We start from the raw sequence: 21072 nt of genomic DNA, 5'->3' as shown, positions 1-21072 counted from the left end.
TTGAAGTAGCCTAATATGTTTTTCGTTCATTGAATATATACTGTTAGCATCCCAGTGTCATGCGTACATAATATCTCACATGACGGTCGTCACAGCCCAGTGTCATGTGTACATAATATCTCACATGACGGTCGTCACAGCCCAGTGTCATGTGTACATAATATCTCACATGACGGTCGTCACAGCCCAGTGTCATGTGTACATAATATCTCACATGACGGTCGACACATCCCAGTGTCATGCGTACATAATATCTCACATGACGGTCGTCACATCCAAGTGTCATGTGTACATAATATCTCACATGACGGTCGTCACATCCCAGTGTCATGCGTACATAATATCTCACATGACGGTCGACACATCCCAGTGTCATGTGTACATAATATCTCACATGACGGTCGACACATCCCAGTGTCATGCGTACATAATATCTCACATGACGGTCGACACATCCCAGTGTCATGTGTACATAATATCTCACATGACGACGGTCGTCACAGCCCAGTGTCATGTGTACATAATATCTCACATGACGGTCGTCACATCCCAGTGTCATGCGTACATAATATCTCATATGACGGTCGTCACAGCCCAGTGTCATGCGTACATAATATCTCACATGACGGTCGTCACAGCCCAGTGTCATGTGTACATAATATCTCACATGACGACGGTCGTCACAGCCCAGTGTCATGTGTACATAATATCTCACATGACGGTCGTCACATCCCAGTGTCATGCGTACATAATATCTCACATGACGGTCGTCACATCCAAGTGTCATGCGTACATAATATCTCATATGACGGTCGTCACAGCCCAGTGTCATGTGAACATAATATCTCATATGACGGTCGTCACAGCCAAGTGTCATGCGTACATAATATCTCACATGACGGTCGTCACATCCCAGTGTCATGTGAACATAATATCTCACATGACGGTCGTCACAGCCCAGTGTCATGTGAACATAATATCTCACATGACGGTCGTCACAGCCCAGTGTCATGTGTACATAATATCTCACAGCCCAGGTTCCTTCCTCACTGACTAAATGTTAATGTTCCAGTTCTATGACGGCCGAGGCGTATGCAAATATGTTCCTGTGTTAGCTCCTGGCCTCTGATGGGAAGGGTAGCCGACAGTGTCTTGTGGAGAAACAATCTAGGCCTTACTGTAAATGTTGTATGGGAGTAAGTACCAGGCGCTACCACAGATCCTGCGTGCGACTTTCAGGGCCTCCGTGCGACTGTCAGGGCCTCCGTGGGACTGTCAGGGCCTCCGTGGGACTGTCAGGGCCTCCGTGGGACTTTCAGGGTCTCCGTGGGACTGCCAGGGCCTCCGTGGGACTGTCAGGGCCTCCGTGCGACTGTCAGGGCCTCCGTGCGACTGTCAGGGCCTCCGTTGGACTGTCAGGGCCTCCATGGGACTGTCAGGGCCTCCGTGGGACTTTCAGGGCCTCCGTGGGACTTTCAGGGCCTCCGTGGGACTTTCAGGGCCTCCATGGGACTTTCAGGGCCTCCGTGGGACTGTCAGGGCCTCCGTGGGACTGTCAGGGCCTCCATGGGACTTTCAGGGCCTCCGTGGGACTTTCAGGGCCTCCGTGGGACTTTCAGGGCCTCCGTGGGACTTTCAGGGCCTGCGTGGGACTGTCAGGGCCTGCGTGGGACTGTCAGGGCCTCCGTGGGACTGTCAGGGCCTTCGTGGGACTTTCAGGGCCTTCGTGGGACTTTCAGGGCCTCCGTGGGACTTTCAGGGCCTCCATGGGACTTTCAGGGCCTCCGTGGGACTTTCAGGGCCTCCGTGGGACTTTCAGGGCCTGCGTGGGACTGTCAGGGCCTCCGTGGGACTGTCAGGGCCTCCGTGCGACTGTCAGGGCCTCCGTGGGACTTTCAGGGCCTCCGTGGGACTGTCAGGGCCTCCGTGCGACTGTCAGGGCCTCCGTGGGGCTTTCAGGGCCTCCATGGGACTTTCAGGGCCTCCATGGGACTTTCAGGGCCTCCGTGGGACTTTCAGGGCCTCCATGGGACTGTCAGGGCCTCCGTGGGACTGTCGGGGCCTCCGTGGGACTGTCAGGGCCTCCGTGTGACTGTCAGGGCCTCCGTGGGACTGTCAGGGCCTCCGTGGGACTTTCAGGGCCTGCGTGGGACTGTCAGGGCCTCCATGGGACTGTCAGGGCCTCCATGCAGGGTTCGGTGGAAAACAGAAGTGTCCGTGTCCTATACGCAGCACATTACATCCATGTCAGGTGGAACACGCCAGACCAGGGATAGACTTCACATACTACCAATACCTCCCTTCAGGAAAATACCTTATTTAGCTTCATGGGTTTCAAGTCGGTTACCTCTGCCCCAGTTGTTACAAGTGTTTATGTTCAATACCGACTGTAAAGTGTACAATGTTTGTGCATGTTTTAACCGTGACTACTATAGAGGATGCGGATCCCGGAGTGTTTATTAGGGCAGCCAGGTTCAAGTTTCGACTATTTATCCCTAGTGGCAGTGCCGGAGGCGGTGAGTTGGTGGGTGGGGTTGTTTTGTGAATTTATATTTTGAAATCTTAACTTCCCGGATCCGCCACTGAAGAACGTAGCTCAAACTGTGAATATATCAACCGACAGAATATTTGATGAGATGTGTGCATCATGTCTTTTGTATAAACGTTAACTCATTATGGCATTTGTATGGGATTGGTCTCGCTGCAAATGAGGAGGGCAAATTTGTACAGCGTCGTCACTCATACATACGGAATTATTCCATTCTCTGTCTCAAATATTTTACTACGTATTTCCTTGACGACTGTATGCTGGGTTTTGTTAACATATAGTTTTATAAACAATAAACACTTATGTGAGAACAGTTAAGTAGTGTGTCATATTTATTTCTGTATTCACCTTTCGGCCGAACTTTTATATACTTGATCATATGTTCATTTCGTTCAACACATTGATGTGCGGAAAACTGTTGTTGATAGACAGAGACACAGAGTCTACTCGCACACAAACGTGACCCATACGTTCATAAGAGGAGACCCGACTGTCCACTCTTCAATCACGAGATGATCTCATACAGATACTTGCCTTCAGACGTGGGGAGATATTCCAACTCATTTGAAGGCTTCATAAAGATGCGCTACATTCAGGAAACGTGTATACGAGTACAGTACTACAGAAATAGTACAGCCCCCACCTTCAGCCAATGCATGTAGGTCGTCTGCTGCCATTGTGATGTGCATGTAGGTTCACTGTTGTCATTTAGACATGCATGTAGGTCGTCTGCTGCCATTGTGACATGCATGTAGGTTGTCTGCTGCCATTGTGACATGCATGTAGGTCTATTGTGACATGCATGTAGGTCGTCTGCTGCCGTCGGGACATGCATGTAGGTCGTCTGCTGCCATTGTGACATGCATGTATGTATATTGTGACATGCATGAAGGTCGTCTGCTGCCATTGTAATATGCATGTAGGTTGTCTGCTGCCATTGTGACATGCATGTAGGTCCACTGCTGCCATTGGGACATGCATGTAGGTCCACTGCTGCCATTGTAACATGCATGTTGGTCAACTGCTGCCATTGTGATATTCATGTAGGTCCACTGCTGTCATTGTGCCGTGCATGTAGGTCAACTGCTGCCATTGTGATATTCATGTAGGCCCACTGCTGCCATTGTGACAAGCATGTATGCCCACCGCCGCTATTGTGACATGCATGTAGGTCCACTGCTGCCATTGTGATATCCATGAAGGGCCACTGCTGTCATTATGATATCCATGAAGAGCCACTGCTGTCATTGTGATATCCATGAAGGGCCACTGCTGTCATTGTGATATGAGTGTAGGTCCACTGTTGCCATTGTGACATGCATATATGCCCACTGCTGCCACTGTGACATGCATGTAGACCCAATGCTGCCATTGTGACATGCATGTAGGTCCACTGCTGCCATTGTGACATGCTATAGGTCGTCTCCTGCCATTGTGACATGCTTGTAGGTCGTCTGCTGCCATTGTGATATGCATGTAGGCCCACTGCTGCCATTGTGACATGCTTGTAGGTCGTCTGCTGCCATTGTGATATGCATGTAGGCCCAATGCTGCCAATTTGATATGCATGTATGTCCACTGCTGCCATTGTGACATGCATGTAAGTCTATTGCGACATGTTTGAAGGTCCACTGCTGTCATTGTCACATGCTTGTTTGTCCACTGCTGCCATTGTAACATGCATGTAGGTCGTCTGTAGCCATTGTATCATGCGTGTAGGCCAATTGTTGCAATTGTGACATGCATGTAGGTCGTCCGCTGCCATTGTGACATGCATGTAGGTCGTCTGCTGCAATTTTGACATGCTTCTAGGTCGTCTGCTGCCATTGTGATATGCATGTATGTCTACTGCTGCCATTGTGACATGCATGTAGGTCGTCTGCTGCCATTGTGATATTCATGTAGGTCCACTGCTGCCATTGTGACATGCATGTAGGCCCAATGCTGCCATTGTGATATGCATGTGGGTCCACTGCTGCCATTGTGACATGCATGTAGGTCCACTGCTGCAATTGTGACATGCATGTAGGCCCAATGCTGCCATTGTGATATGCATGTAGGCCCACTGCTGCCACTGTGACATGCATGTAGGCCCAATGCTGCCATTGTGACATGCATGTAGGTCCACTTCTGCCATTGTGACATGCTATGGGTCGTCTCCTGCCATTGGGACAAGCATGTGGGCCCAATGTTGCCATTGTAACATGCATGTAGGTCAACTGCTGCCATTGTGATATTCATGTAGGTCCACTGCTGTCATTGTGCCGTGCATGTAGGTCAACTGCTGCCATTGTGATATTCATGTAGGTCCACTGCTGCCATTGTGACATGCATGTATGCCCACCGCCGCTATTGTGAAATTCATGTAGGTCCACTGCTGCCATTGTGATATCCATGAAGGGCCACTGCTGTCATTGTGATATCCATGAAGGGCCACTGCTGTCATTGTGATATGCATGTATGTCCACTGTTGCCATTGTGACATGCATATATGCCCACTGCTGCCACTGTGACATGCATGTAGGCCCAATGCTGCCATTGTGACATGCATGTAGGTCCACTGCTGCCATTGTGACATGCTATAGGTCGTCTCCTGCCATTGTGACATGCTTGTAGGTCAACTGCTGCCATTGTGATATGCATGTAGGCCAACTGCTGCCATTGTGACATGCTTGTAGGTCGTCTGCTGCCATTGTGATATGCATGTATGTCCAATGCTGCCAATTTGATTTGCATGTATGTCCACTGCTGCCATTGTGACATGCGTGTATGTCCACTGCTGCCATTGTGATATTCATGTAGGGCCACTGCTGCAATTGTGACATGCATGTAGGTCCAGTGTTGCGATTGTAATATTCATGTAGGTCCACTGCTGCCAGTGTGATTTGCATGTATGTCCACTGCTGCCATTGTGTCGTCCATGTAGGTCCACTGCTGCCATTGTGATATTCATGTTGGTCCACTGCTGCCATTGTGACATGAATGTAGGTCCACTGCTGCCATTGTGACATGCATGTAGGTCCACTGCTGCCATTGTGACATGCATGTATGTCCACTGCTGCCATTGTGATATTCATGTAGGGCCACTGCTGCAATTGTGACATGCATGTAGGTCCAGTGTTGCGATTGTAATATTCATGTAGGTCCACTGCTGCCAGTGTGATATATATGTATGTCCACTGCTGCCATTGTGTCGTGCATGTAGGTCAACTGCTGCCGTTATGATATTCATGTAGGTCCACTGCTGCCATTGTGACAAGCATGTAGGTCCACTGCTGCCATTGTGACATGCATGTAGGTCCACTGCTGCCATTGTGACATGCATGTAGGTCCACTTCTGCCATTGAGACATGCATGTAGGTCCACTACTGCCATTGTGACATGCATGTAGGTCCACTGCTGCCATTGTGACATGCATGTAGGTCCACTGCTGCCATTGTGACATGCATGTAGGTCCACTGCTGCCATTGTGACATGCATGTAGGTCCACTGCTGCCATTGTGACATGCATGTAGGTCAACTGCTGCCATTGAGACATGCATGTAGGTCCACTGCTGCCATTGTGACATGCATGTAGGTCCACTGCTGCCTTTGTGACATGCATGTAAGGCGCCTGCTGCCATTGAGACATTCATGTAGGTCCACTGCTGCCATTGAGACATTCATGAAGGTCCACTGCTGCCATTGAGACATTCATGTAGGTCAACTGCTGCCATTGAGACATGCATGTAGGTCCACTGCTGCTATTGAGACATTCATGTAGGTCCACTGCTGCCATTGAGACATGCATGTAGGTCCACTGCTGACACTGTGACATTCATGTAGGTCAACTGCTGCCATTAAGACATGCATGTAGGTGCACTGCTGCCATTGAGACATGCATGTAGGTCCACTGCTGCCATCGTGACATGCATGTAGGTCAACTGCTGCCATTGAGACATGCATGTAGGTCCACTGCTGCCATTGTGGCATGCATGTAGGTCCACTGCTGCCATTGAGACATGCATGTAGGTCCACTGCTGCCATTGTGACATTCGTGTAGGTGAACTGCTGCCATTGAGACATGCATGTAGGTCCACTGCTGCCTTTGTGATGCATGTAGGTCCACCGCTGCCATTGTGACATGCATGTAGGTCCACTGCTGCCTTTGTGACATGCATGTAGGTCCACTGCTGCCTTTGTGACATGCATGTAAGGCGCCTGCTGCCATTGAGACATTCATGTAGGTCCACTGCTGCCATTGAGACATTCATGTAGGTCCACTGCTGCCATTGAGACATTCATGTAGGTCTACTGCTGCCATTGAGACATTCATGTAGGTCGACTGCTGCCATTGAGACATTCATGTAGGTCCACTGCTGCCATTGTGACATGCATGTAGGTCCACTGCTGCCTTTGTGACATGCATGTAGGTCCACTGCTGCCATTGAGACATGCATGTAGGTCCACTGCTGCCATTGTGACATGCATGTAGGTCAACTGCTGCCATTGAGACATGCATGTAGGTCCACTGCTGTCATTGTGACATGCATGTAGGTCCACTGCTGCAACTGTGACATGCATGTAGGCCCAATGCTGCCATTGTGACATGCTATAGGTCGTCTCCTGCCATTTTGACATGCTATAGGTCGTCTCCTGCCATTGTGACATGCTATAGGTCGTCTCCTGCCATTGGGACATGCTTGTAGGTCGTCTGCTGCCATTGTGACATGCATGTAGGTCCACTGCTGCCATTGTGATATGCATGTAGGCCCACTGCTGCCATTGTGACATGCTTGTAGGTCGTCTGCTGCCATTGTGATATGCATGTAGGCCCAATGCTGCCAATTTGATATGCATGTATGTCCACTGCTGCGATTGTGACATGCATGTATGTCCACTACTGCCATTGTGACATGCATGTAGGTCCACTGCTGCCATTGTGACATGCATGTAGGTCCACTGCTGCCATTGTGACATGCATGTAGGTCCACTGCTGCCATTGTGACATGCATGTAGGTCCACTGCTGCCATTGTGACATGCATGTAGGTCAACTGCTGCCATTGAGACATGCATGTAGGTCCACTGCTGCCATTGTGACATGCATGTAGGTCCACTGCTGCCTTTGTGACATGCATGTAAGGCGCCTGCTGCCATTGAGACATTCATGTAGGTCCACTGCTGCCATTGAGACATTCATGAAGGTCCACTGCTGCCATTGAGACATTCATGTAGGTCAACTGCTGCCATTGAGACATGCATGTAGGTCCACTGCTGCTATTGAGACATTCATGTAGGTCCACTGCTGCCATTGAGACATGCATGTAGGTCCACTGCTGTCACTGTGACATTCATGTAGGTCAACTGCTGCCATTAAGACATGCATGTAGGTGCACTGCTGCCATTGAGACATGCATGTAGGTCCACTGCTGCCATCGTGACATGCATGTAGGTCAACTGCTGCCATTGAGACATGCATGTAGGTCCACTGCTGCCATTGTGGCATGCATGTAGGTCCACTGCTGCCATTGAGACATGCATGTAGGTCCACTGCTGCCATTGTGACATTCGTGTAGGTGAACTGCTGCCATTGAGACATGCATGTAGGTCCACTGCTGCCTTTGTGATGCATGTAGGTCCACCGCTGCCATTGTGACATGCATGTAGGTCCACTGCTGCCTTTGTGACATGCATGTAGGTCCACTGCTGCCATTGTGACATGCATGTAGGTCCACTTCTGCCATTGAGACATGCATGTAGGTCCACTACTGCCATTGTGACATGCATGTAGGTCCACTGCTGCCATTGTGACATGCATGTAGGTCCACTGCTGCCATTGAGACATGCATGTAGGTCCACTACTGCCATTGTGACATGCATGTAGGTCCACTGCTGCCATTGTGACATGCATGTAGGTCCACTGCTGCCATTGTGACATGCATGTAGGTCCACTGCTGCCATTGTGACATGCATGTAGGTCCACTGCTGCCATTGTGACATGCATGTAGGTCAACTGCTGCCATTGAGACATGCATGTAGGTCCACTGCTGCCATTGTGACATGCATGTAGGTCCACTGCTGCCTTTGTGACATGCATGTAAGGCGCCTGCTGCCATTGAGACATTCATGTAGGTCCACTGCTGCCATTGAGACATTCATGAAGGTCCACTGCTGCCATTGAGACATTCATGTAGGTCAACTGCTGCCATTGAGACATGCATGTAGGTCCACTGCTGCTATTGAGACATTCATGTAGGTCCACTGCTGCCATTGAGACATGCATGTAGGTCCACTGCTGACACTGTGACATTCATGTAGGTCAACTGCTGCCATTAAGACATGCATGTAGGTGCACTGCTGCCATTGAGACATGCATGTAGGTCCACTGCTGCCATCGTGACATGCATGTAGGTCAACTGCTGCCATTGAGACATGCATGTAGGTCCACTGCTGCCATTGTGGCATGCATGTAGGTCCACTGCTGCCATTGAGACATGCATGTAGGTCCACTGCTGCCATTGTGACATTCGTGTAGGTGAACTGCTGCCATTGAGACATGCATGTAGGTCCACTGCTGCCTTTGTGATGCATGTAGGTCCACCGCTGCCATTGTGACATGCATGTAGGTCCACTGCTGCCTTTGTGACATGCATGTAGGTCCACTGCTGCCTTTGTGACATGCATGTAAGGCGCCTGCTGCCATTGAGACATTCATGTAGGTCCACTGCTGCCATTGAGACATTCATGTAGGTCCACTGCTGCCATTGAGACATTCATGTAGGTCTACTGCTGCCATTGAGACATTCATGTAGGTCGACTGCTGCCATTGAGACATTCATGTAGGTCCACTGCTGCCATTGTGACATGCATGTAGGTCCACTGCTGCCTTTGTGACATGCATGTAGGTCCACTGCTGCCATTGAGACATGCATGTAGGTCCACTGCTGCCATTGTGACATGCATGTAGGTCAACTGCTGCCATTGAGACATGCATGTAGGTCCACTGCTGTCATTGTGACATGCATGTAGGTCCACTGCTGCAACTGTGACATGCATGTAGGCCCAATGCTGCCATTGTGACATGCTATAGGTCGTCTCCTGCCATTTTGACATGCTATAGGTCGTCTCCTGCCATTGTGACATGCTATAGGTCGTCTCCTGCCATTGGGACATGCTTGTAGGTCGTCTGCTGCCATTGTGACATGCATGTAGGTCCACTGCTGCCATTGTGATATGCATGTAGGCCCACTGCTGCCATTGTGACATGCTTGTAGGTCGTCTGCTGCCATTGTGATATGCATGTAGGCCCAATGCTGCCAATTTGATATGCATGTATGTCCACTGCTGCGATTGTGACATGCATGTATGTCCACTACTGCCATTGTGACATGCATGTAGGTCCACTGCTGCCATTGTGACATGCATGTAGGTCCACTGCTGCCATTGTGACATGCATGTAGGTCCACTGCTGCCATTGTGACATGCATGTAGGTCCACTGCTGCCATTGTGACATGCATGTAGGTCAACTGCTGCCATTGAGACATGCATGTAGGTCCACTGCTGCCATTGTGACATGCATGTAGGTCCACTGCTGCCTTTGTGACATGCATGTAAGGCGCCTGCTGCCATTGAGACATTCATGTAGGTCCACTGCTGCCATTGAGACATTCATGAAGGTCCACTGCTGCCATTGAGACATTCATGTAGGTCAACTGCTGCCATTGAGACATGCATGTAGGTCCACTGCTGCTATTGAGACATTCATGTAGGTCCACTGCTGCCATTGAGACATGCATGTAGGTCCACTGCTGTCACTGTGACATTCATGTAGGTCAACTGCTGCCATTAAGACATGCATGTAGGTGCACTGCTGCCATTGAGACATGCATGTAGGTCCACTGCTGCCATCGTGACATGCATGTAGGTCAACTGCTGCCATTGAGACATGCATGTAGGTCCACTGCTGCCATTGTGGCATGCATGTAGGTCCACTGCTGCCATTGAGACATGCATGTAGGTCCACTGCTGCCATTGTGACATTCGTGTAGGTGAACTGCTGCCATTGAGACATGCATGTAGGTCCACTGCTGCCTTTGTGATGCATGTAGGTCCACCGCTGCCATTGTGACATGCATGTAGGTCCACTGCTGCCTTTGTGACATGCATGTAGGTCCACTGCTGCCTTTGTGACATGCATGTAAGGCGCCTGCTGCCATTGAGACATTCATGTAGGTCCACTGCTGCCATTGAGACATTCATGTAGGTCCACTGCTGCCATTGAGACATTCATGTAGGTCTACTGCTGCCATTGAGACATTCATGTAGGTCGACTGCTGCCATTGAGACATTCACGTAGGTCCACTGCTGCCATTGTGACATGCATGTAGGTCCACTGCTGCGATTGTGACATGCATGTAGGTCCACTGCTGCCATTGAGACATGCATGTAGGTCCACTGCTGCCATTGGACATGCATGTAGGTCAACTGCTGCCATTGAGACATGCATGTAGGTCCACTGCTGTCATTGTGACATGCATGTAGGTCCACTGCTGCAACTGTGACATGCATGTAGGCCCAATGCTGCCATTGTGACATGCTATAGGTCGTCTCCTGCCATTTTGACATGCTATAGGTCGTCTCCTGCCATTGTGACATGCTATAGGTCGTCTCCTGCCATTGGGACATGCTTGTAGGTCGTCTGCTGCCATTGTGACATGCATGTAGGTCCACTGCTGCCATTGTGATATGCATGTAGGCCCACTGCTGCCATTGTGACATGCTTGTAGGTCGTCTGCTGCCATTGTGATATGCATGTATGCCCAATGCTGCCAATTTGATATGCATGTATGTCCACTGCTGCGATTGTGACATGCATGTATGTCCACTGCTGCCATTGTGATATTCATGTAGGTCCACTGCTGCGATTGTGACATGCATGTAGGTCCAGTGTTGCGATTGTAATATTCATGTAGGTCCACTGCTGCCATTGTGTCGTGCATGTAGGTCGTCTGCTGCCATTGTGACATGCATGTCGGTCCACTGCTTCTATTGTGACATGCTAATATGTCCACTGTTGCCATTGGGATATGCATGTAGGCCCACTCCTGCTATTGTGACATGCATGTCGGTCCACTGCTGCCAGTGTGATATATATGTATGTCCACTGCTGCCATTGTGTCGTGCATGTAGGTCAACTGCTGCCGTTATGATATTCATGTAGGTCCACTGCTGCCATTGTGACAAGCATGTAGGTCCACTGCTGCCATTGTGACATGCATGTAGGTCCAATGCTGCCATTGTGACATGCATGTAGGTCCACTTCTGCCATTGAGAAATGCATGTAGGTCCACTACTGCCATTGTGACATGCATGTAGGTCCACTGCTGCCAGTGTGACATGCATGTAGGTCCACTGCTGCCATTGTGACATGCATGTAGGTCCACTGCTGCCATTGTGACATGCATGTAGGTCCACTGCTGCCATTGTGACATGCATGTAGGTCAACTGCTGCCATTGAGACATGCATGTAGGTCCACTGCTGCCATTGTGACATGCATGTAGGTCCACTGCTGCCTTTGTGACATGCATGTAAGGCGCCTGCTGCCATTGAGACATTCATGTAGGTCCACTGCTGCCATTGAGACATTCATGAAGGTCCACTGCTGCCATTGAGACATTCATGTAGGTCAACTGCTGCCATTGAGACATGCATGTAGGTCCACTGCTGCTATTGAGACATTCATGTAGGTCCACTGCTGCCATTGAGACATGCATGTAGGTCCATTGCTGTCACTGTGACATTCATGTAGGTCAACTGCTGCCATTAAGACATGCAAAGGGTGCACTGCTGCCATTGAGACATGCATGTAGGTCCACTGCTGCCATCGTGACATGCATGTAGGTCAACTGCTGCCATTGAGACATGCATGTAGGTCCACTGCTGCCATTGTGACATGCATGTAGGTCCACTGCTGCCATTGTGACATGCATGTAGGTCCACTGCTGCCATTGTGACATTCGTGTAGGTGAACTGCTGCCATTGAGACATGCATGTAGGTCCACTGCTGCCATTGTGATGCATGTAGGTCCACCGCTGCCATTGTGACATGCATGTAGGTCCACTGCTGCCTTTGTGACATGCATGTAGGTCCACTGCTGCCTTTGTGACATGCATGTAAGGCGCCTGCTGCCATTGAGACATGCATGTAGGTCCACTGCTGCCATTGAGACATTCATGTAGGTCGACTGCTGCCATTGAGACATTCATGTAGGTCGACTGCTGGCATTTAGACATTCATGTAGGTCGACTGCTGCCATTGAGACATTCATGTAGGTCCACTGCTGCCATTGTGACATGCATGTAGGTCCACTGCTGCCTTTGTGACATGCATGTAGGTCCACTGCTGCCATTGAGACATGCATGTAGGTCCACTGCTGCCATTGTGACATGCATGTAGGTCCACTGCTGCAACTGTGACATGCATGTAGGCCCAATGCTGCCATTGTGACATGCTATAGGTCGTCTCCTGCCATTTTGACATGCTATAGGTCGTCTCCTGCCATTGTGACATGCTATAGATCGTCTCCTGCCATTGGGACATGCTTGTAGGTCGTCTGCTGCCATTGTGACATGCATGTAGGCCCAATGCTGCCATTGTGACATGCTATAGGTCGTCTCCTGCCATTTTGACATGCTATAGGTCGTCTCCTGCCATTGTGACATGCTATAGATCGTCTCCTGCCATTGGGACATGCTTGTTGGTCTTCTGTTGTCATTGTGACATGCATGTAGGTCCACTGCTGCCATTGTGATATGCATGTATGCCCACTGCTGCCATTGTGATATGCATGTATGCCCACTGCTGCCATTGTGATATGCATGTAGGCCCACTGCTGCCATTGTGACATGCTTGTAGGTCGTCTGCTGCCATTGTGATATTCATGTAGGTCCACTGCTGCGATTGTGACATGCATGTAGGTCCAGTGTTGCGATTGTAATATTCATGTAGGTCCACTGCTGCCATTGTGTCGTGCATGTAGGTCGTCTGCTGCCATTGTGACATGCATGTCGGTCCACTGCTTCTATTGTGACATGCTAATATGTCCACTGTTGCCATTGGGATATGCATGTAGGCCCACTCCTGCTATTGTGACATGCATGTCGGTCCACTGTGCCATTGTGACATGCTATAGGTCGTCTCCTGCCATTGTGACATGCTTGTTGGTCTTCTGTTGTCATTGTGACATGCATGTAGGTCGTCTGTTGGCACTGTAACATGATTGTAGGCCCACTGCTGCCATTGTGACATGCTTGTAGGTGGTCTGCTGCCATTGTGACATGCTTGTAGGTCCACTTCTGCCATTGTGACATGCTTGTAGGTCCACTTCTGCCATTGTGACATGCTTGTAGGTGGTCTGCTGCCATTGTGACATGCATGTAGGTCCACTGCTGCAATTCTGACATGCATGTAGGTGGTCTGCTGCCATTGTGACATGCATGTAGGTCCACTGCTGCCATTGCGACATGCATGTAGGTGGTCTGCTGCCATTGTGACATGCATGTAGGCCGACTGCTGCCTTTGTGACATGCATGTAGGTCCAATGCTGCCATTGTGACATGCATGTAGGTCCTCTGTTGCCATTATGACATGCATGAAGGTGGATTGTTGCCATTGTGATATGCATGTAGGTGCCCTGCCTGTTGCTATTATGATATGCATGTAGGTCAATTTTTTTCACTGTGACGTACATGTACGTCCACTTTTGCCATTGTGACATGTATTGTGACGCCCATTGCTAATAAAATGACAAGGTAGATTGTTGACGTTAGGCCATGCATGGAGGCCAAAAGTCAATAAAACGTTCCTGAACAGCGTACGGAGATGCACCTGCAGCACTAGCCATGCATAGAGGTCCACTGTCTACAGTGCTGAGAATACTCCATAAATGAGATTTACGGTATGCATGGATGTCGATCGTTGACACTACACCTTGCATGGGGGTCTGCCACCGACACAATGCATGGAAGTCCACAGTTGAAATTTATAACATCGACATTACGCTTGATGTGAAGGCCTATCGCTGGCCCATGACGTCATGAATTGAGATGGCGGTGTGATAGAGACGTTTCTATGGTTACGCTTCGGCTTGGCAAGGCACTTCAGTGTTCTTTTCAACGGGTAGCGGAATTCCCCAATTCGACCAATTTTCAGTGCCCTGCACTCAAACCGCGCCGCAGACTCTACAGGGAGAATAGCTGTGAAGATAGTATCCTCACGCCAGAGTTTATCCCCCTTGTACACCGGAAACGTCCAGTTTGACGTTGGCGCCAAGTGCTCTGCGCCTCCATAGATATTGACCAGAGTATTGACCAATGTAAAGGAACTTCACTGACGACGCTGCACATAATGGAGAGAAAACTGATCGCGTTGTTATCCACGCATGTCATCTATCTGATTGATGCACTTGTGAACCATAGGAATTATTCCGATATCGAGTGACTTTTACTCTGAATGAAATATTTATAACAGTATTTCATACATATTCCTTCGTCGCTTTGGTGATGTGTTTCTAGGCATGGACAGTTTCAAATTGGGAGAGGAATATGTATGTACACAAACCGCTAAATGGGCATACCGCAGCTATATTGAATTTCATGGAGCGTTTTTACGAACGGATCTTCGGCTTTGCGATATACCGCCAAGAAAGCGAACGACGAGTGAAAAAGATGGCCTTATTATCGCTAGATCATCCTACAACATATTTGTCATATTAGAGTCTGCATTACTGTCCTGCCATGGTCGGTGTCAGGCTCTGGTGTTCAGCAACAGGGAAAGTCGGCAGCAACCATGTGAAGTGATCTGCACTAGAAACAGTCAATTCATTAGCAAACTATACATAGTGTCAGTATCTGCCAGGTTAAGAATCGGATACATTCAGCAACAAGTTACAGTATAAATCTGTCAGGCTGAGCATCGGCTACATTCAGCAACAAGTTACAGTACAGATCTGTCAGACCGAGCATCGGCTAAATACAGCAACAAGTCACAGTACAGATCTGTCAGGCTAAGCATCGGCTACATTCAGCAACAAGTTACAGTACAGATCTGTCAGGCTGAGCATCGGCTACATTCAGCAACAAGTTACAGTACAGATCTGTCAGGCTGAGCATCGGCTACATTCAGCAACAAGTTACAGTACAGATCTGTCAGGCTGAGCATCGGCTACATTCAGCAACAAGTTACAGTACAGATCTGTCAGGTCGATCATCGGATACATTCAGCAACAAGTTACAGTACAGGTCTGTCAGGCTGATAATCGGCTACATTCAGCAATAAGTTACAGTACAGATTTGTCAGGTCGATCATCGGATACATTCAGCAACAAGTTACAGTACAGATCTGTCAGGCTGAGCATCGGCTACATTCAGCAACAAATTACAATACAGATCTATCAGGTCGATCATCGGATACATTCAGCAACAAGTTACAGTACAGATCTGTCAGGCTGAGCATCGGCTACATTCAGCAACAAGTTACAATACAGATCTATCAGGTCGATCATCGGATACATTCAGCAACAAGTTACAGTACAGGTCTGTCAGGCTGAGAATCGGATACATTCAGCAACAAGTTACAGTACAGATCTGTCTGGCTGAGAATCGGATACATTCAGCAACAAGTTACAGTTCAGATCTGTCAGGTAGATCTTCGGCTACATTCAGCAACAAGTTACAGTACGGTCTGTCTGGCTGAGAATCGGATACATTCAGCAACAAGTTACAGTTCAAATCTGTCAGGTAGATCTTCGGCTACATTCAGCAACAAGCTACAGTACAGATCTGTCTGGCTGAGAATCGGCTTCATTCAGCAACATGTTACAGTACAGATCTGTCAGGTAGATCTTCGGCTACATTCAGCAACAAGTTACAGTACAGATCTGTCAGGCTGAGCATCGGCTACATTCAGCAACAAGCTACAGTACAGATCTGTCTGGCTGAGAATCGGCTACATTCAGCAACAGTTTACTGTACAAATCTGTCAGGCTGAGAATCGGCTTCATTCAGCAACATGTTACAGTACAGATTTGTCAGACCGAGCATCGGCTTCATTCAGCAACATGTTACAGTACAGATCTGTCAGGCCGAGCATCGGCTACATTCAGCAACAAGTTACAGTACAGATTTGTCAGGCTGAGCATCGGCTACATTCAGCAACAAGTTACAGTTCAGATCTTTCAGGTCGATCTTCGGCTACATTCAGCAATAAGTTACAGTACAGATCGGTCAGGTCGATCATCGGCTACATTCAGCAACAATTGACAGTACAGATTTGTCAGGCCGCGCATCGGCTACATTCAGCAACAAGTTACAGTACAGCTCTGTCAAGCTGAGAATCGGATACATTCAGCAACAAGTTACAATACAGATCTATCAGGTTAAGTTTCAGGTGTATTGAGCAACAAGTTATATTACAGTTCTACTAGGTACTTTTACTGCAAGATTAACAGGCCAGTACCGATTCTTCATATTTAATGGTGTTCAGTACTGCTAGCCCACAGTAACTGGCCTCCAATAATGAAAGATTATATGAACAGGTCTTTAATACTGATATAGCATTGTCTGAACGTCTAACGTATATCATGGTTAGTAGATATCCAGTTCTTTTTCTTTCCCGATGGGGCGATATGTTGACAACTGCTATTCGTCCTTCGTCCATTAAATTAGGCTTGAATATCACTCTCAGAGGGGCATTGGCATTCACATCAGAAGACCACAGACAGTCACTCTCAGAGAGGTCTCGGACGGCTACCGTGAACAGAATAATAACCTTTAGTGAGAGTAACTAGTAGCAATTGTCAGGAAATCTAGATACTAGCGTAATGACAATACATGTCTATGACATTAAACCTGCAGACGAACGGCAGACCAGCCTTCGCCACTGAATGTAGAAGATAACGTGATATTTACCTTTAACCACCGACGTCATTTAAGAAACCCCCAGAAAGAAATCGACTAGTTCTCCAGAAATTGGGAACTAAATTGCACGAGTAAACATTGTTATTTGTTGAATTTAATCTGAAGCGATCGGAATATGAGTCAATACTTGTAAGAAAGCCGTATTGTGAGTGGAGGTTTCGGTCGTTTCATCCATGCTTGAATCCATACAAATCAATGTCTTGTGGAGCGGTGAACCTCAAGACGAACGTCATCTGAGAGAAGCACAGGGAATTTGATCTATCGATTGTGGGAGCTACCTTGAGGGCAGCCTATTGAATGTCCCGCCAAGTTTATTTGATATGTGTTTGATGGAGAGCTGGCCTAGTAGACTGATGCGAGCCGGCGTCAACGTTCGCCATAGGAAACGAAAGTCCATCCTGAGTTGAAACAGTCCGCCACCGGGCTAACGCTAATAACCACGTGCTGACCAGTCGCATGAAGCTGTCTTCTGGTCACGCTCATATACATGCAGATTCAATTCGTGTTTTGTTTATACCCGCAGTGTGTCAGCTATTGGGAAACCGTATTTTGCTCATTCTTTAATTGGCTAAGAAGAAGCTCGTGTAAGCTAATAACAAGCAATGTGTATGCATGGACTTGTTAAATATCGAAAGGTTGTCATCCATGCAAACTGATAAGTTTTGTATTTTGCTTCTGTGTGAAATCGAGATCCATAGTATCAAATGTCATTGTGGCTTAAGCTGTCCTAGCTATCAAACTCTTTGTATGTATCCACCTTCCCAGCTCTCCGTCTCGTCCACCAATCACTGTGGTCAGTAATCTCTGCAAGAGACAAGGACATACCTCATCCTTATGATGACAACATCCCTCGTCGAGGCAACTCTCTCCTTATATAATATCACGCCGATACCAACGCATCCATTTTCTGTGGGAACTCTTTCCCTCTCATGACATTTGAGGAACAATATTCCGGGAAACCCCAATTTTTTTTCTCAGAAATGACGTTGTGGAATTCAATCTTCATAGTATAGTCAATATATGGTACATGCCCCGATTGTATCCTTCTTGTAAGGTCTGCCCAAACTGTTGGAAATTCTTTGAACGAAAAGGAGTTCAATCGGTGATAGGTTTAGAGATTTGGAGATTTGTACAAGGCGTCCTCTTCCCTCACAACTCTCACTCCTCGCTTCCTGTGTACAAGGCGTCTCTTCCCTCACTACCCCCATTCCTCGCTTCCTGTGTACAAGGCGTCTCTTCCCTCACTACCCTCTATCCTCGCTTCCTGTGTACAAGGAGTCTCTTCTCTCACTACCTATATTCCTAACTTCCTGTGAACAAGGTCTCTCTTCTCTGACTACCCCTATTCCTCGCTTCCTGTGTACAAGGCGTCTCTTCCCTAACTATCCTCACTCCTCGCTTCCTTTGTACAAGGCATCTCTTCCCTCACTACCCCCATTCCTCCCTTCCTGTGTACAAGGCGTCTCTTCCCTCACTACCCTCACTCCTCGCTTCCTGTGTACAAGGAGTCTCTTCCCTCACTACCCTCTATCCTCGCTTCCTGTGTACAAGGTGTCTCTTCTCTCACTACCTATATTCCTAGCTTCCTGTGAACAAGGTCTCTCTTCTCTGACTAGCCCTATTCCTCGCTTCCTGTGTACAAGGCGTCTCTTCCCTCACTACCCCCATTCCTCGCTTCCTGTGTACAAGGCGTGTCTTCCCTCACTACCCTCAGTACTCGCTTCCTGTGTACAAGGCGTCCTCTTCCCTCACTATCTCCATTCTTCGCTTCCTGTATACAAGGCGTCTCTTCCCTCACTACCCCCATTTCTCGCTTCCTGTGTACAAGGCGTCTCTTCCCTCACTACCCTCTCTCCTCGCTTCCAGGCATCTCTTCCCTCACTACCCTCACTCATCCCATCCTTTGAACAAGGCTTCTCTTCCCTCACTACCCTCTGTCCTCGCCTCTTGTGTACAAGGCGTCTTATTCCCTAACTAGCCTCTCTCCTCGCTTTCTGTGTATAAGGCGCATCTTCCCTCAATATATCCATTCATCGCTCCCTGTGTACAAGGCGTCTCTTCCCTCACTACCCCCATTCCTCGCTTCCTGTGTACAAGGCGTCTCTTCCCTCACTACCCCCATTCCTCGCTTCCTGTGTACAAGGCGTCTCTTCCCTCACTACCCCCATTCCTCGCTTCCTGTATACAAGGCTTCCTCTTCCCTCACTACCCCCATTCCTCGCTTCCTGTGTACAAGGCGTCTCTTCCCTCACTACCCTCACTCCTCGCTTCCTGTGTACAAGGCGTCTCTTCCCTCACTACCCCCGTTCCTCGCTGCCTGTGTACAAGGCGTCTCTTCCCTCACTTCCCCCATTCCTCGCTTCCTGTGTACAAAGCGTCCTCTTCCCTCACTACCCTCATTCCTCGCTTCCTGTGTACAAGGCGTCTCTTCCCTCACTACCCTCTCTTCTCGCTTCCTGTATACAAGGAGTCTCTTCCCTCAATACCCCCATTCCTCGCTTCCTGTGTACAAGGCGTCTCTTCCCTCACTACCCCCATTCCTCGCTGCCTGTGTACAAGGCGTCCTCTTCCCTCACTACCCTCATTCCTCGCTTCCTGTGTATAAGGCGTCCTCTTCCATCACTACCCTCATTCCTCGCTTCCTGTGTACAAGGCGTCCTCTTACCTCACTACCCCCATTCCTCGCTTCCTGTGTACAAGGCGCATCTTCCCTCACTACACCCATTCCTCGCTTCCTGTGTACAAGGCGTCCTCTTCCCTCACTACCCCCATTCCTCGCTTCCTGTGTACAAGGCGTCTCTTCCCTCACTATCCTCATTCTTCGCTTCCTGTGTACAAGGCGCATCTTCCCTCACTACCCCCATTCCTCGCTTCCTGTGTACAAGGCGTCCTCTTCTTTCAATACCCCCATTCCTCGCTTCCTGTGTACAAGGCGTCCTCTTTCCTCACTACCCTCATTCCTCGCTTCCTGTGTACCAGGCGTCATCTTCCCTCACTACCCTCATTCCTCGCTTCCTGTGTACAAGGCGTCCTCTTCCCTCACTACCCTCTCTCCTCGCTTCCTGTGTAGAAGGCGTCCTCTTCCCTCACTACCCTCATTCCTCGCTTCCTTTGTACCAGGCGTCATCTTCCCTCACTACCCCCATTCCTCGCTTCCTGTGTACAAGGCGCCCTCTTCCCTCACTACCCTATCTCCTCGCTTCCTGTGTATAAGGCGTCCTCTTCCCTCACTACCCCCATTCCTCGCTTCCTGTGTACAAGGCGTCCTCTTCCCTCACTAACCCATTCCTCGCTTCCTGTGTACAAGGCGTCCTCTTCCCTCACTAACCCATTCCTCGCTTCCTTTGTACCAGGAGTCTCTTCCCTCACTACCCCCATTCCTCGCTTCCTGTGTACAAGGCGTCCTCTTCCCTCACTAACCCATTCCTCGCTTCCTGTGTACAAGGCGTCCTCTTCCCTCACTAACGCATTCCTCGCTTCCTTTGTACCAGGAGTCTCTTCCCTCACTACCCCCATTCCTCGCTTCCTGTGTACAAGGCGTCCTCTTCCCTTACTACCCTATCTCC

The 21072-nt window shown here is 48.9% G+C and overlaps 1 protein-coding gene across 1 annotated transcript; it reads left to right on the top strand.

Moving 5' to 3' along the window:
• Positions 1 to 2438: 2438 nt before the first annotated feature.
• On the top strand, positions 2439 to 20787 carry LOC125376890. Its single transcript, XM_048389305.1, has 2 exons — positions 2439 to 2516; positions 19558 to 20787. Exons 1-2 carry the CDS (start codon positions 2439 to 2441, stop codon positions 20785 to 20787), a joined length of 1308 nt encoding a protein of 435 aa, XP_048245262.1.
• The last annotated feature ends 285 nt before the right edge of the window (positions 20788 to 21072 follow it).

The sequence above is a fragment of the Haliotis rufescens genome, unplaced genomic scaffold (assembly GCF_023055435.1).
Source record: "Haliotis rufescens isolate VD_foot unplaced genomic scaffold, xgHalRufe1.0.p SCAF_8, whole genome shotgun sequence".
Taxonomy (NCBI): Eukaryota; Metazoa; Mollusca; class Gastropoda; order Lepetellida; family Haliotidae; genus Haliotis; species Haliotis rufescens.
This window is presented reverse-complemented; position numbering and strand designations above follow the sequence as displayed.

Coding starts and splice junctions, on each gene's coding strand:
- LOC125376890 (XM_048389305.1), top strand. CDS start 2,439: ATGCGGATCCCGGAGTGTTTATTAGGGCAGCCAGGTTCAAGTTTCGAC. Junction 2,517..19,557: donor TAGTGGCAGTGCCGGAGGCG/GTGAGTTGGTGG, acceptor CCTGTGTACAAG/GCGTCTCTTCCCTCACTACC.